This window comes from Aptenodytes forsteri, unplaced genomic scaffold, assembly GCF_000699145.1.
Source record: "Aptenodytes forsteri isolate BGI_AS27 unplaced genomic scaffold, ASM69914v1 Scaffold289, whole genome shotgun sequence".
Taxonomy (NCBI): Eukaryota; Metazoa; Chordata; class Aves; order Sphenisciformes; family Spheniscidae; genus Aptenodytes; species Aptenodytes forsteri.
This window is the reverse complement of record NW_008795025.1, coordinates 1,878,456-1,895,083: the sequence shown is the minus strand read 5'-3', so window position 1 is coordinate 1,895,083 and position 16,628 is coordinate 1,878,456. Positions and strand designations below refer to the sequence as shown.

The following is a 16,628-nucleotide window of genomic DNA, read 5'->3' as shown; positions in this document are numbered from 1 at the left end:
AACAGGCTGCCCAGGGGAGTGGTTGAGTCACCATCCCTGGAGGTATTTAAAAGACGTGTAGATGAGGCGCTTAGGGACCTGGTTTAGTGGGCATGGTGGTGTTGGGTTGACGGTTGGACTCGATGATCTTGGAGGTCTTTTCCAACCTTAATGATTCTAAATACATAAGAGACACTGCTGCAAAGGCTTCATTTTCCTTAATCCCTATTAGTAATCACAACACAGCCCATTTGTAGTACATACAGGTAAATAGAATCTCTCTGTGATGAGTTAGATAGGTTTCACAGCAAGATGCACTAACCTGAAGACTCGATCTGTTAAGCTTGAATCTCCCTCTGCTGTGAAACTGCTTTAGGATGGACTTATTCAGTGTTAAGGCAAAGCTGGGCTGTAACTTACACTCTCAACTCAAGCTATTGCCCTCTTACCGGTCACAGCCTCAGTGCTGGCCCTCTTGCTCTGTTGTTCTCCCTTTTCTGCCCAGATGTAAATGACGTACTCCATGCCTGGCTTCAGTCCTGCCAAGGTAGTGACATTCTTGTCTTTCTCCACCTCTCTCTCCTCTGTGTCCCCATTAGCCGAGGTGTAGCTCACTCTGTATCTGTCTATTGAAGCCCGGACTTTGTTCCAGGAAACAGTAATTGCATCCTCTGTCACTTGGTCAGTCAACAGCTCAGTTGGGTTGTCGATTTCTGTAAACAAGAGTCATAATTATTAGAAGTTTTAGTATAGTGCTGTGGTAATCACAATGGTCTCAAGACACAGACAACACAAGTTTTATAGGCAGAGGTAGTATGTTTTATCAGACTATCAAATATATTCGGAAAAACAGATGAGCTTTGGGAAATGATTCTATGCCCAAAGACCTAAAAGGGTCCTTTGTCCAAAAGCATGCTTGTTTTATTCTCCAGCTCAAACTGGTAAATCCAACAGAAGTTTCATCTTTAGCTACAAACCATATTTTGATCATGCAGTGTAAATAACTGACACTTAAGTGAGTCCCATTGGATATCACCGTTTGTGGCCCCAAATCATTTTGTACTGTTGGATACAGTGCAAGGTAGATAAAACAAGGGGGCTAACCACTTGCAAGTCCTACCATTCTTGACTCATTGGTATACACACTTGTATGTCAGTGCCGAGGTGGCAGGGCCAGTCAGCCATCTGACCCTGCGCTGGGTGAGCTGGGCTGCTGACTTCTGCAGGAACAGTTAGGAGCGAAGAACACGGGTTGTCCTGGTGAAGCTACACTTTTTCCTTCCCCTCAAGGGCCCAGTCAATTTCTTCCACTTCTCATCCTTTATTTCTTATCAAGGATGGGCCTGAACTACAAAGCTGGGAGGTGCCCAATTCTGAGGTATTTCAGCTGGGGTCTAGGTTTCCTCCTCAAAGCTGCAACAGCAGGGCTCTTTGTTGGCAACAAAAACACAGCTGACCCTGCACAGGCAGAGAGGAAAGCCCATGCAGAATATGGCGTTACTGTCTCTTGCTTTCTGAAGATCACAACCTCTTGTCTGGGTTGCTCTGGGAATTATCCCAAAAACCAAACTGCCTGCTCAGAATCTCTGTCAGAAATGCAGCTCTCCTGGGACAGGATTATTTCCCACTAAAGCAAAACTTCCTACCTGTCACAGCTTTGATGTCTGCTGGGCTCCCCTCTCTGCCCAGAGGCTGGTGGCATACTTTTTGCTTGGCTTCAGTCCTGTCAGAGCAGTGATGCTCTTGTCCTTCCCCACCTCCATGTTCTTTGCATCCCCATCAGTTGTGTTGTATCTCACCAAGTACCTGTCTATCAGAGGCCCTATCCCACGAGATTGTGACTGTATCTTCTGTCAGCCATCTGGCCACTACATGGACGCTACACTGGCAATTTCTTAAGGGAAGGTTTGAAGGTGAAGAACAAGGCAACAACACTAGCGAGAACTATGTTCACATTCTCCACTAGAAAAAAAGCCACTTTCAATCTCCTCCCATTATCACAATCCTTCCCTTGCTCTTTTCACAGACAGAAACATGATGCTAGACTTCACAAGCCTTAAGTGACTATCACAAAGCAGCTTGCAGGAATGTGGCCCTTCGGGGACGGCCCAACAGCCTGTGACCTATACAGAGAGCATGTTTTTTTGTGGATTCTGTTTTGCTTTGTTGTTGTTTTTTTTTTTCCTTCACTAAACTGCTAAATACCTCTCAGCAGCCTGAGCAATGAAGGACTTGCAGATGCCTCCCAAATTACTGGAACAGCATTTCTTATTCTGGCTTATTCTTAGAAGGCTCTAAACTCCAGGGCACAAATGCACAACCATCTGACGGCCACACTGCAATTTACCAGACACCAGCTTAGCTGCACTATGATTTACCACACATTAGCTATGGTAAAAGTTGTGATTTTCCACCTGTGTGTACTAATCTCACCTCTTTCATGAGAATAAAATACATTACTTCTCATTTTAATGAAAGATGCTGAGCCTCATTTGTGTCACCTAGAGTGGTGCACACTGGGAACATGTATTTGAATAATCACAGCTCAGCTAGTTAGCAGTGTAAGATGCTCACCTGTGGCAAGAAAATCAAGTGAATTATTTTCTTGTGTGATATGAAAATCGAGTGATATGAAAATCAAGTTTGTTCTTTAGTTATAATTGCATTGCAGCTGGGTATGGGCTGTGCCTGTATGCATATGCAGTGCATTTAACTCCTTAACTCCCTGGATGGTCCAGGAGCTCCCCAGCCAGTCACCTGTATCAGTGAGAACATGGGCTGGCTTGAGACAATGGACCAACTTCAAAGTAGGTGATTGACTGAACTTCATAATTAAGCATTTGACTGATCCTTACCAATCCCCTCTGGGTGAGGTCCTACAAATTCCCCCGAGGCAGCTCCTATTGTGTCTAGTCCAATTTATATGCTTAAATGTGTTGATTAACATCCTGAGTGGAGCATCCCAAACACTACCCTAGGTAATTTCTGCTGCAGAAGTACAGATTGCACATAGGTAAGACATTTGTAAATCATCAGCAGAAACTGCTCCTGTACACACAGCCACATTGGACCACGGCTGGCTAGATTATAAGAACTGAGCAAAACAGTGATTCGAGGAGTTTCCCAATCTAGCTGCAGACCCTGCTGCAAGCACCCTTCCAGTGGAGACTCCCAGCCACCAAGGGACAGTGACCGAATGTTCTGTTCAGAGATTTGATTCTCCATGTGAGTCTTACCTTATGACATGATCCCAATAAATTTGTTTTTCCTTTTTAACAAACACTCTGTCGTGACTATCTGTGCAAAATGCATATGAGCCCCCTGTCCTGTTGAGAAAGGCCACAACAGTCACCCAAAGAAAAGCTTGGAGGTTGTTTATGGCATTTTAAAGGCAAGGCACGAATTAAATGTTCCAGCTATGAGGCTTCAGTTTTGGCTGTGTTTCACTGTTCTCTGTACTGATAGTAACTGGTGCCTTGCCATAGGACCTGTCCATAACAGGACTCAAAACAAAGAGTTTTCAAGCTGAGCTGGAGACCTGTTCAGCCACTCTAGTAAGAATGACATGAATTTTTTGCCTCACAAACCTGTGCAAAGCAGGAGAAGCTTTACTAAAACAAGTACAATTGATGAAGGAGTTTGAAATTCAAACTCGGCTGCCTCCACTGCTGCTGCTGCTACAACATACCTGTCACGGCGCTGGTGCTTGCCTTCTTGCTCTGCTGGGGTCCCTTCTCTGCCCAGATGTGGATGACATATTCCATGCCTGGCTTCAGATCCAGTAAGGTGATGATGTCATTTTTACTCCCCACCTCTATTTCCTTGATGTCCCCATCAGCTGAGGTGTATCTCACCATGTACCTGTCTATGGGAGCCTCAACTTTACTCCATGAGACAGTGGCTGTATCCTCTGTCACTTGGTCAGTTGCCACATTGGTTGGGCTATCAACTCCTGAGAGAACATTTCAAAGCACAGGATTAGGAAACTCCAGCTGAATTAAACCACTACAATACCTGTCACCGCACGTGCACATTTCCTTCATTTTGCCTTGCTGCTTTGGCCAGCTAAAACAAAGAGTCACTTAGGTTCCCCCTACAGCCCCTTGAGAAAGAAACACATCCATGACAAACCAGCATGGTCAGAGTGGGGAGAAAGCAGGGCTTGTGTCTACCATTTAGATGAAACTTTCCATTTTTTTTCTGCAGGAAAAGCTTGCAGGCTACCTGCCTCACCTTCCACGGGTACCATCTTGAGCATTACCTTCTTGCTTACCCTCCTCACAGCACCAAGTATAGGCTCCATCCTTTTTCTGCCTCCAGTGTCAGCCATTTGTTGCTCCTCCCTTTCTGCCTATCCTGCAGACCTGTCTCTCAAGACTCCCCCAAGGCTTCTGCTATTTTAGGTTGTGAATCAGAGTTTAGTGGTAGCTCTTGCAATAGCTGGTATTTGTCTTAGTCACAGCTCCTAAGTTCCAGGGGTTACATAAGAATATGAGCAGGATTACTCACTGTGGATTTTTTTTTTTTTCTTTTTTGAGAAGTTTTGCAGCCCCCATGTCTGTGAAGAACAGCTTGAAAACACAAGCCAAGCGTGTTCCAAATAATCAGAATCTACACAGGGAAGAAGAGCAGCCTTACAATGGCGGTGTGGAGGTTGTAGGTTTTGTTGTTTTAAATCAATTGTCTTTTAATGGAATAATTCACAAGACAACCTCAGGAATGTCAGGCCTGATTTGGGATTTTTCAGTCTTTGGATGAAGCACAGCTACCCTTTTGTAAGAGAGCTGAATTTCAGAGTTTCCAGAATCTTACAGGTAGAATGAGAGTTCAAACTTCTTCAAGCTCTCTTTTGCAATATAATAGCTCAAAAATATTCTGCCACGTTTTTGAAGAGCTTGAAGCATCAACGAACCACAGGGTTTCCAGATCTGCTTTAACATTCAGGTCTGGAATGGCTAGGCTGCCAGTTACAGGAAAAATAATAGTCAAGTAACAGTAGCATCTGCCAGGCCTTCTGAGCTGTACTGAGCACACAGTCAGAGCAGAAGTCAGCCCCAGGATGCTTCTGTGCTCTTGCCATGCTGGAGATGACTACATCTGACTCAGACTCTGTTACAAGATAAAGCAGTCCAAAGCTTCAACCTCTAAGGGCCAGCAAGTAGCTGAAGCCTCTTCAGTCACTTCACATGCAAGAGGCGAAGACTCAAACTACCACAGACATGCCAGGGCTGTGCCACTGTGCAGCCCACTGGACAAGCACAACTTCGCCTCCATGGGGGCAGGTGTATCGGACCACACAGCGGGCTGGGACTATAGCCCCCAGTGGAAATGCAGGCCTGGCAACGGTGTGCTAATCTGCTCCTCAGTCCAACTGTTCTGTTCAGTCTGGTGAACAGAAAAATAACACTGGAGCCAGGCAATACAGGAGAAGAAGAACTTGTCCTCTTCCTTATCGCTCCTAGGCTCAGAGACCAGACAAATCAGCAGCAGCTAACAGCTGCAAGGCACTCAGTGGCAGCTGCCCAGAGGATCCACGAGGAAGGGCTATATTCAGACCACAAATCGTGTGTGCTAGGTTTAAGCGAGGTCATCCTGTCAATGATCTAGTTAGGGAAGTCATGAACCAGAAAACTTTGAGTTACTGCTGGACCTAGCTCTGAGCTCGTTTGAGGGTTGTTATTACATACAGAGGCCAGCTTACTACACTTATCCTGCATCTAGCTGGAGCCGTTAGTCAAGTTAAGGGTGAAGTTACTGTAGATTCAAAACCAAGGCAAAAGACTGAGCTAGGGCTAGGTTTAGTGTTTAATATATGGTGTAGACAGGCTTAAACAAGATATAAGCAGACTTGGCTGCAGGTCATGCGTGAAGAAGCAGCCAACTATGCACTTTTCATGCTGTGATCTTGACAGATCTGCCCCCAAAACGCTGTAGTAACATCACTATCATAAAAGAAACTTTACACGTACCAGTCCTACCACTCACTGAGGATGGTTTCCCCTCTGTATTGTCTTTCACAGGTACGACGGTAACCTCGTACCCTGTGCCAGGTTTCAGGCCTACAAAGAGCAAAAGGAAGCGTTATAAACAATTAGGGAAGACGGTAATTTTTCTTAAAGAAAGCTATTTTGTTTAGTCTACCCAGTTCTCGGTTTGTAGCAGAGAGGAACTTAAAGTTTAGATTTCTATCTGAACTTCCTTTTGTCTTGAGAATGCCTTGGTAGCACTTTTGGTCCAGGCTTGCCAGTAGGGCATACACTGACATACACAGTGAGCAGGGATTTCCATAGCACGAACATTACCAGCTCTGAAATAGAATATACTTTATTCCTAACAAGGATGGAATTAAAGCTGAATGAATATGCCTTGAAACTTCCTATCCACAAGGCATAGAAGCTTTCTCCCTGTGGAGACACCCATCATTATGGGTTAGGGGAACCCCAACAAATCTCACCCTGGCCTACGGCAGGCATGCGGTGAAGGAAAACTGGCCATCCACACATGAGAGAAGAATCATCTCAGGACTATGGTCTGACCATCAGTCACTCCTGCCACTTCTCCCTGCCCCTGCCCAGTTTGGAATACCCACAAGTACTCACCAGTCATGATGTGTCTGCTCTTAGGGTCATTGCTTTTGGGCACCGTGACCTGCTTCTCATCCATCTCCATCAGGGATCTGAACTTCAGCTTGTAATAATCCACCTCTGTTGGTGGGTTCTCCCACTCCACTTCCAGGGAGTGCTCCATCTCCTCTGTCACCCAGATGGCATTGAGTGCAGACAGGACTGGGAAGGACAGCAGAGGGCCATGAGGAAGCAGGATCAGCACCAAAAGGTGAATATAAGATAGGAGGTTGCTAAACAGCCCCCCTCCCTCCCCAGTTGCCTGCTCTGAGACCTGAGACATTTTCCTGAGCCAAACTGAAGAGTTGAGCAAATACAGCACAATCATTATTTCAACAGGCTTAGTTTTATCCATGGTAACACTCCAACTCAAGAGTTTTCTGGCTCTCAGCTCCCACCTGTTGTGCTAGAAGTAAGAAAAATGTCAAAATAACCAAACTTTTCACTGTTTTTGCCAAGTGCAGGCAGACAGCATACTGTCAACTGCTAACAAAATGCCATTTTAGTTCTAGAGAGAATGTGTCAAATATGCAGTCTTTCCATACCCAGCCTCCTAACCTCAGTAGCATCAGGCTCATGAGGAAAACTCACTGCTGCAGGCATGTTTGGCAAATTAGTACCTAGGAATGACATCCTGCCTACTTTAATGTCCCTTCTGCATCCAGTCAAACAGTGCATTATTCTTAATAACATGCTGGCCTTATCTTGCATGCTTTCATTCCTGCTTCTTGAAGTAGGCAATGTTATGGATTCCCTGGAATTCAGGGGTGTCAACGCAAGTAGGATTTGGACAAGATAAAGGGAGAGATAGGAAATTTGCAATACGTTCAGCCCCAGAAACAGATTCTCCAGAAGAGAATGATGGCAAAAAAGTGCAGCTGAGACTGGGAGGAGAAAGTGCTCTCCAGTGCTCAGACAGGATGTTACAAACCTGTAAAGCCAAACAATTTGCTCCACTTATTTGAATCTAACTTTAAAGATCTACAACTTCTGACTCTGAAGAAAAAGACTGCCTGTCCTACCTGTACTTGCTTCTAGATACTGGGGCTCACTGGCAATCCCCTTCTTCACATGACGAAGCGTGACATTATATGTGGTGCCGGGGCAGAGACCCACAATCTCATAGCTGAGCTGCTCTTTGGGCAGGTGGACTTGTTTCACCAATGTCTCATACCCTACTTGATAATAGCTAATGAGGTAATTATCCACATCAATCATATGATCCCAGCTGACAGCCAGAGAGTTCTCTGTGGAGTTCAGCAGCTGCAGGTTCTGAGGAGCAAGCACTAGAAGAGAAACAAAGAAAAACATTGCAGTGAGGATGATGTCTTAGCATTTGGTCCAGGGCTCACATGGCCAAGCAAGAAATTTTTTCAAACCTATTTTGAATACAGAAAGAATGCAGAAATGGAACTCCCAGTCTGTGGTCATCTTGGATTTGTCCATTTCTTTCTGCCCAACAGCATATCATTAAATACAAATTAATATTGCAGTCAGTAACAAATACAATAATTTCCTGGACTCTTCTTTCCAGCTTCTAAACAAACACTGGCAGGAGGAAAACTCTCTCATAAAGCTGTCCCTTCCAATGTCTCTAGGAAGAGAAAGAAAAGCCAAAACCTTCTTTCCTTATCACTGTCAGAGTTATTTCAAAATGTCAACTAGTCCCCAGAACTGGGGAACACAGCTTCTCCATGGCAGAGGTAGAAAACTGAGCTTTTATACTGACGGAGACTTACACTTGGTGCCTGGAGGAGACCTGGGCAAATCTGCGGAACACAATAAATTTCAGGACACCAACAGTGCCTTAACCGTTTTGCCACAAGACAGACAGCTCACCAGTATCTTGAGGCAGCCCTTGAAAGCAGTCGTGTAGGACATCTATCAGAAAGCTTACCTGATTTTAATTACAAGTAAGCACATCATAAACTGATCAAACAGTCTACCAGCTGTATTTCATTAGCAAGGCACTAACCTATAGCAAAACATAGATAGCAAGTGCTTGTAAAAAGGCATGCATCAGCAACATTAGGCCAGATAACACAATGATATTCTTCTCACTTGAAAGGCAGCATTCATTCCCTTGTGTAATTCACAGCTCTCACAAAATTCCACCCTCAATACATGCTTGCCAATGCTTTTGATGAAAACTTTGTACAAAATGTGAGAACATTCATCCAGCCTCTCCTTGTGATACAGAAGCTGGATTTGAATAATCCAGCTTGGCAGTAAAATAATGAAGAACCTAAATACATATGATATGGTTTATCCCTTGTCTAAGCATAGTTCGGAAGAGGATTGTATCTGCCTCTCTGAAAAGGAGAGATGTGGCATAAGAAACCAGTATCATCTGTTTAGGACAATGCCTAGGACAGTTTGTGTTTCTGAGCCGGGCGTTTTGATGAGGGGTTCTTGCAAAGGCAGTGACTCTCTAGCCCAGGGGGATCTATTTTTGCAACATGGTTTTTTGCTCTACCCTGAGATGCACCAGAGCCATCTTCTCCAGCCAACGTGACGAAGCCAAGCACTTCAGGACTTGACAAAAACGCTCCTGGTCAGAGCCGGAGGAAGTGGCCCTGTGAAGGTGTGAAGGGGAAGGAGGCATTGCCTGGACTTGGTAACCCTTGAAAACCTCCTCCTCTTGCTCTCCGACAGCAGAGGACCTCCGAGCCTGAAGCGAAAGGGTTCATCACAAGCACAGCACTAATTGCTGAGGTGAATTAGGGAGACGGGTGGTTGTGGGCCGTGCCAGAGTCCATCTTGCGTTCTGCTTGCGCTCATCAATCTCTCTCCATCAGGCAGCTTCTCCTCCGGAAGCAGGCTGAGGCCCTAATGGCCGAAGCAAGCAGGAAACGAGCAGCACATTTATAGATCCAGTGCTGGACTGAGAGCTCACACGGGGGCTTGTTGGGAACTCTGGCTCCCCTGGGAACAGCAGAGTCCCTCTTCATTTTCCTTTCTGATTTCCTGATTACAGCATCAACACACAGACTTCCTGGTTAAACTAATATTGTGCTGAGATACCAAAACAACTGGTTTTGTGGATACCCTTGTTTTAAACTGCTGGTTTATTCATATTCAGATATCCCACAGTGCTATTTTGGAGTGCCAGTAAACAAAGTCCAGAAAGAGCACAGGCAAATACCTGCTGTTCAGTGTGTCCTTGTCCTCTAGTTCTCATTCACAAGGAATTGCAGGACATTAGTTATATTGTTGCATGCTTGATAGTAACTTCTAGACGTTCAGACATTCCAGTTATCATCGCAATATACAACAAAATATGTCATTTCATGATCTGAGACACATAAAAAACATAGTAATAATAATAAATAAATAAATAAAACAGTGCTCAGTGTAAATCTCCCAGGATGCAGAAATCTAATCCAAATTGGAACAGAAAAGGCAATTTAACAGCTATGGGAGAGGAGCACTTGGCTACAGATGCTGAGATAGGAACCATTTGCCTTTGGACTTAAAGTAGTTAAACAGGAGTGGAGGTGTAGTGCTCAGAAACAGTAGCAAAATTGATTGTGCAATATGCATTAACTCTGTAGTGCTTGCTCACTCCGATACTCAGAGAACAGAGGCCACTTTCACAGCCTGTAAAACAGCTGCAGATGTGTAAGAGGATCCAAGGCTGGACCCAACCAGCCCTTTGGGAGAGGCTGGCTGGGCCACAGTTCTCTGGGAAAATTACTTCTGCTCTGGGAAAAACAATTCTGCTTACCACCTTTGTAAAGATGCTACCCCCTGAGCAGCAAATCCTGGTCTACTGACAGGAGAGAAGAGTGCTGGAGCCACAGAGAAAAATCTCTGAATAGTGTGGAAGGATAAGGAGGAGTGAAGTTTTGATGCAGAGCTCTTGTTTGCATGACGAATTTGAGCTAATAATCTTTTAAATAAAAGGCGAGTCTCTAAGCAGATAGGTCAGGTCTGAGAGAGGAGGGATGATCCGGAGCGGAAAAGACCTGCCAGTAAGGTCACTGCAAACCCCTGCTGAGCAATACCTGGTGCTCGGCATGTGGCTGTTGCCTACTTCTCCTTCCTGAGGCTTTGTGAAAGATTAGACTTAGCAGTGATGTGCTGAGAAGGAAAGGTGGCTTCCAGGGTAAAAGGCTGAGTGCTGAAGCCTGGAGCATCAACTTGCGGTTATAGGGAGATTATAGGTTTTTCGGAATAGGCACCAAGCCATCCAGCTTTAAGCAGAAACTGCTGGACACACACCTCAAGGAAAGCTCAGCCAGGCCTTCTCAGGCAAACCCTATCGCCTTGTAACAAAGCAGGATAGGGGAGAGTTTCTCAAAGACCTCACTTCAAAGAGAGGTTATTTAAAGGATTTATGCATCCTTTGTCGCACAGTTTTTATCAAATCAACTACCTTATCAGCAAGCAGTGCACACTGCAGCAAACATGACTTTTACCTTGTATTGTCTCATTTGTATGTCAAGAGACAGACTGGCTCCCTCTTTAATTACGGGCTCCATACCCAGTTTTGCTCTCTCCTTCAGCTGCTATACACAGGCTTGTGCTAGCACTACCTTTAACTGCATTTCCACCTTTCCCCAATTCAGAAATGTTTTCCAGGTGATTTTTGAAGACAAGGACCAGTCAGCAACCCCTAGCCCAGCAGGAACTCAGAGACGAACATGGTGACCCCAGGCTTGGCTTATCTACAGGATTAACCAAATGTTTATGGGAGGTAGAGAGGGAAACTCAGAATGAAAGAAAGAAGGGAGAAATAACTCACAGGCATGTCTCACCCTGGGAGCAGTCAAGGCCGAAGAAGCCATCGTGGCAGTAACACTCTCCTGTGTCACAGAACCCATTGCCACTGCAGTCCCCGGGACATCGTTTCTCGCTGCAGTCCTCTCTGATGAACTCCTCATAGCACTGGCAGACCCCTTCGGCTGTGTCACAGATGCCGTTGCCACTGCAGTTCTCAGGACAGAGCTGCTGGCTGCAGTCCTCACCAAAGTAAGGCTCATCACAAATACACTTCCCACCATCACAGCGCCCATGGCCACTGCAGTGGCTGGGGCAGGTGGGGTGGGAGCAGTCACTGCCCTCCCAGCCCTCGGCACACTTACAGCTGCAAGTCTCATAGAGGAAAGTCCCATGGCCACTGCAATGCGAGACACCTGGCCAGAGCAGCACCAGGATGTACAACAGCAAGTGTGACACACAGATTGGGGGGGGGAAGAAAAAATTAGGAACATAGCAATGGACAGATAGTGCAAAGGTGTGTTCAAGGTCATTAAAGGGAAAGCATAAATATCACTGGAAAATATGGGCTGAAAAAGACCTGAAGACATCATCTTGGCCATCTGCCCCAGGTCCAAGGAGGGACCAGCTCCACCCTTGCCTTTCCCAATGCACTTGTCTGTAGTCAGCAGGAATGCAGATTCCATGATCACCCCCAGCCAGTCAGCTAGAAAGCTTTTCACAGCCTCTAACCTGAATCTTCCTGGCTGTAGTTTAAGCTCACCATTTCTCACCACAGTTGTTATAAAGATGGAGAGCACATTATTCTCATCTGCTATACACCTTTATTTTTCATGTAAGCAAAGACTGAGCACTTCTTTTTGTCTCTATGCTCCAAACAACATCAGTTTGTCAAATCTTTTCTTAGAGGCCATGCTGTATAAACCTTTGACCACAGGCAGAGCCAATGGCCACCACAAAACATCATCATAAACTCTGCTCTTCTTTTAGTCAGTTATCAAGGAGGAAATAAAAAGACAAATTTTCAACAACTGCAAAATTCTGGAGGCAAAAACGAGAAAGGAAAAGTCAGCAACAAGAATTGCTTCCCTTATCTTCCATCCTCCCCCAGAAATTCCTCCACTGAATCCTCCTATCTACGTGAAACTCAGGAACTGTTCCCTTCCGCTTCTGGGAGATTTCCCCTGCGCTGGTTCCAGAAATGATATGTACTACCACATTTTGGGACCTTCAGATTTCCTTTCACATCACAGAAACCAGAGCACTGTCCCATCTGTAGGACTCGAGCATTTCACTCACGGAAAACCCCCAATATCCTTGACAAATGGATTCCAGTCCCCAAATCTCTGCAGTAAATAGGCTGTATCTGGGATGTAAGAACAGATACTGCAATTGTTACTTACCTTGGCTTCCCCCACAGCACTTCTGAGGGCTGCAAACTTCTCTCAGCTCTGCCACTTCTTTCTCCAGCTTCTCCATCCTCTCAAGCAGACCCTTAATGTGGGTCAAATTTTCACAGTCCCATTTGGGTGCATGCACATGGATGTTGTGCCTAAAGATGATATTCTGCTCTTCATTTTCCTCAGTCTCTCCAGGATCTAGCTGCACCTCACTGTTGTCTTCATGCTGTAATGGATCTGCTTCCACCTTAATCTGGGAGGATGTGGGCAGGTCAACCTTGTAGGAGTGGCTGAAGGATATTCTCTGACCATTGCTGGTGCAGTTGTGAGATGCAGGATGTTGAATAGCAGATGTCTGAAGAGCACAGCACAGCAATACCCCCATTGGGAAGGCAAACCAGCTCTGGAAATCCATCTGGCAGGTTTTCAGAGGAAGCACTGACCCCTCAAACTGAGCTGCTTTCAAGAAGAAGAAGAAAAAAAAAAAAAGAAGTGCGATCACAAAGCTGGTTTTCATGATTTTCTAAAAGACAAATTATTTGTTTTGCCCTGATTCAGTACTAGATTGGCAAGTAGCTGGAAAAAGAGTCACACTGGATGAGTTAGATACAAAAGAGCTTCTAGACCCCCAACTAGGAGCTTTAAGTTTGCAACTTTCAAATAAGACTTAGTATCATGGTCCACTGCAATTATTAATTATGCCATAGCACTTCTCATTCCCTTGCAGTTACAATAGACATTGTATCAGTCTCCCAGCTGTGACCTGGATTACTGGTCATCTTTTTGGCCATGGTAATCTCCAGCAGCTTGCATGGTTTTCAACTAGAAGTGTGATAATTGTGCTGATGCTGCGTGCATGAAAAATTCAGAGAGCTGACATTGATCTTTTGGTACAAGAAGTTCGGGAGATAGTTCTGCTCACTTTACATGCATCATGCCATGAGATATCTTTCCCAGGACAGCTGCATTTCAGGCAAGGGTGGAAATGTTTTCAGGAAGGTGTTGAAGGGGATGCCAAGAGTCAGTTTCTACAGGGACTATAAGTGTAGAACACTTTCTCAAGGAGGGAAATCAGCTAAGAGAAGTGGACCACAGAACCTGATCAAGTATCAGCCCCAGCCTTAGAGTCCCCATCCCCGCCTCTGCCCACTGGAGACAGAGGAGGGGAGCTGAGTTTCTGTGGAGCTGAGGACATCTGCTCTGTAGAGGGAGGACTGAGATCCTCACGTGGCTTCACATGTGTTGTTGATTACATGTCAAATCCCCACTTCAAGTACAACTATCCTGACAGAAAGCTGAACCGGCTGTCTTCAGCTTCAGGGTCTTGTGTTGATGATTTCTGATTTAGTCCACCACTTCAAAAAGTCCCTTTAGATTTAAACTATCAGGTTTTAGCCACGTGACTCAAATGATACATAAAATGAAACCCACCCTCTTCTTCTAATATAGCACATAGCCTACACGGTTATCTGGACTGGGGAGAATTAAAACATTCCTTCCATTTGAAACTAATGTTTTGGCATTTTGTGTGCCTGAACACTGGCTTCACTTGAGGGATTTCAAGTTTATTTTGCTTTGACTCAGTTATCTGATTTGTTATCTCAGCATTGGCAAGGTTCATTTAGAAGCTACTAGAGCAAATCTATTAACACATGGAGTGAGAGGATGCGTTGTAAACCCATTTGTTTTCCTGTACTTTTATTCCAAAAATATTCCTTCTTTCCTATCCTGCACACATAAATAGGAAGAGTTTGTTTTCAGGCTCATTAACTCTCAAAACTAAGACTTAAAAATAAATAAATAAAATGGTACTGTTTAATTGCATTGACATTTAGAGGTCAAAACTGAAGTCCAAGCATTTAGTTTAAAGTCTTCAGGTAGTCTAACAGAAACAATGACTGCTGTAAAATTTTTATGCTGTCAACCAAGCAAAAATTTTGGACTTAGGAAATGAACACCTCATAAGCAAGAATAACAGGAAGGAAGAAGCTGAACAAACACGGGTGAAAGGATAAAATGTAAACTTAGAAACCTAAATTTATCGGTTGGCTTATTCAACATTACAAACTAAATTTTGGCACTAATGGTAGATGTCAATCTGTACAGGAGGTGACATATACTTGGTTAAATACTTAGAATTTCATATCACAGGATGCAAATACAAAATGCCACCATATGTGACTTACTAAGCAGTCGTGTTATTCATTGCACAAGCAGAAGAAAAAACATTATTTAAGTGCTAAATTAGGTAATGTGATAACTAGAAACCATTTGGCCAATATGTATCCATAGTAACAGCACATCTAAACCCAGATAATAGTGCTGCCCCAGATAATACTCTTTGAAGTAACAGAGGACTCCACTCCTAAAGAATCATACTAAGTTTTCGGCTCCTCTGCTATTTCCATTATAATCACATTTCTGAAAGTCATACAGTCCTTGGTTATGATGAAAATTAACTGTTTCTGTGAAACAACACTATACGTTCTAAACGTCTCCCAAAACTTTGAAAGTATCCCTACCATTAGATTCATGCCCTACTGTTGGCAGCACAGCTACAGGAAAGTGTCCTTCATGCTCAGAAACATGAGGCTTTGATTACTAAAAAACAAAACAAAACCACACCACCATTGGAAATACATACTATACATGCTTATGTATATGACATATATGAGAGGCCACTCTAGTGCTAGCTCATCTCTCTTCAAGCAAAATCATCACTGACATCAAGCAAAATAGGGTACGGATTTCAAGATTCAGGCTACAATTCTTTATCTCATAAGAACTAAATAAAATAAGGGAGTTATCTCTATTGTTCATTTCCAAGCAGTAATTTGTTTGGGTTTTTTTTTTTTTTTCATCCATTCAGAACTTATTTACGACATTTAACCTGCAGTAAGAGAAAGGGGAGGGGGCAGGGGGGGACACACACGCGGGGAAAGTATGTTGCTCTGTGGAGGCAGGACTTCTTCCCTATCTCTGTCTCCTGAGATTTTGCAGATACCTGTTTGTGACCAAAGACGCAGTTTTCCCACCCAGACCCAGTTGCTATTCTGTTTCCCAAGACTCCTCTCCCTCAAAGGGCCACAGAAACTAACTATACCTTTCTTTTTGTGCTGGCAGCCTTCTGAAACAAATCAAGTCATAAGAGATTGCTTCAAAGCTCTGAACAAATTTAACATCTAAATTCTACAGATTCTCACCATAGTCCACTGCAGGAAACCCCAGGAGCTTTGTTTTGTGGGCTTTACTTCCAATCCCCTGGAGATGATGCTCCCAAACCAACCACCCCTAACCACAAACACACAAAATCCCTTCTCTCAGTACCAATATGCTGAATAGCATTCTGTTGTAACATGATGTCATTACTAATTAGGGCTTCATGCGAACCACAAATTGATCTCAGATTTTCCTGGGCCTGGAGATCATTCAGGAGGAAAAAACCCTGAACATAAGCATTTCTGTCAAGCATAATGAAAGAGGAGGACAGCTTTTTTGGCTTCCTCGTAATGTAATAAAGAAATTTTCCGCTGCTGTTAAAAAGAGTGGGTTTAACTGATTCTTCATGGAGAGTATCACATCATAACACATAGCTGGCAATAATAGTAGATTAAGGAAATGACTAATTTAGGAAAGAATGCCTAACAGTCAGATCTACTAGGCACAAAATATTCTCCTAAGGAAAGGGATGAAAGAAGCCCTGCTCACATCTTTTCAACCTTTGCAGAGGGAAGCATGGGATGATCAAAGCTGGAGAAAAGCTACAGTATTTATATGAAAGACTCCAATGATCTAACTCTGTAAGTCTTTTTCCATCCTACAGGTCAGTGCTTGAAGATTTGAGGTATAGGCCTTCACAGTATTATCTTCTGCTAGCACCCAGTCAGCCATAGGAGATGCATGA

General features: G+C 44.2%; 1 protein-coding gene across 1 annotated transcript in view; it reads right to left on the bottom strand.

The window, feature by feature from the left end:
* Positions 1-13,139, bottom strand: part of TNN (tenascin N) — a 24,715-nt gene extending 11,576 nt beyond the window's left edge. The window contains exons 1-6 of the mRNA XM_009275858.1: positions 12,728-13,139; positions 11,363-11,740; positions 7,625-7,888; positions 6,579-6,764; positions 5,949-6,038; positions 3,668-3,931 (exon numbers count right to left, since the gene is read on the bottom strand). Of these exons, the coding sequence (XP_009274133.1) occupies positions 3,668-3,931; positions 5,949-6,038; positions 6,579-6,764; positions 7,625-7,888; positions 11,363-11,740; positions 12,728-13,139 (1,594 nt within the window). The remainder of the gene's footprint in view (positions 1-3,667; positions 3,932-5,948; positions 6,039-6,578; positions 6,765-7,624; positions 7,889-11,362; positions 11,741-12,727) is intronic.
* Between the last annotated feature and the right edge of the window lie 3,489 nt (positions 13,140-16,628).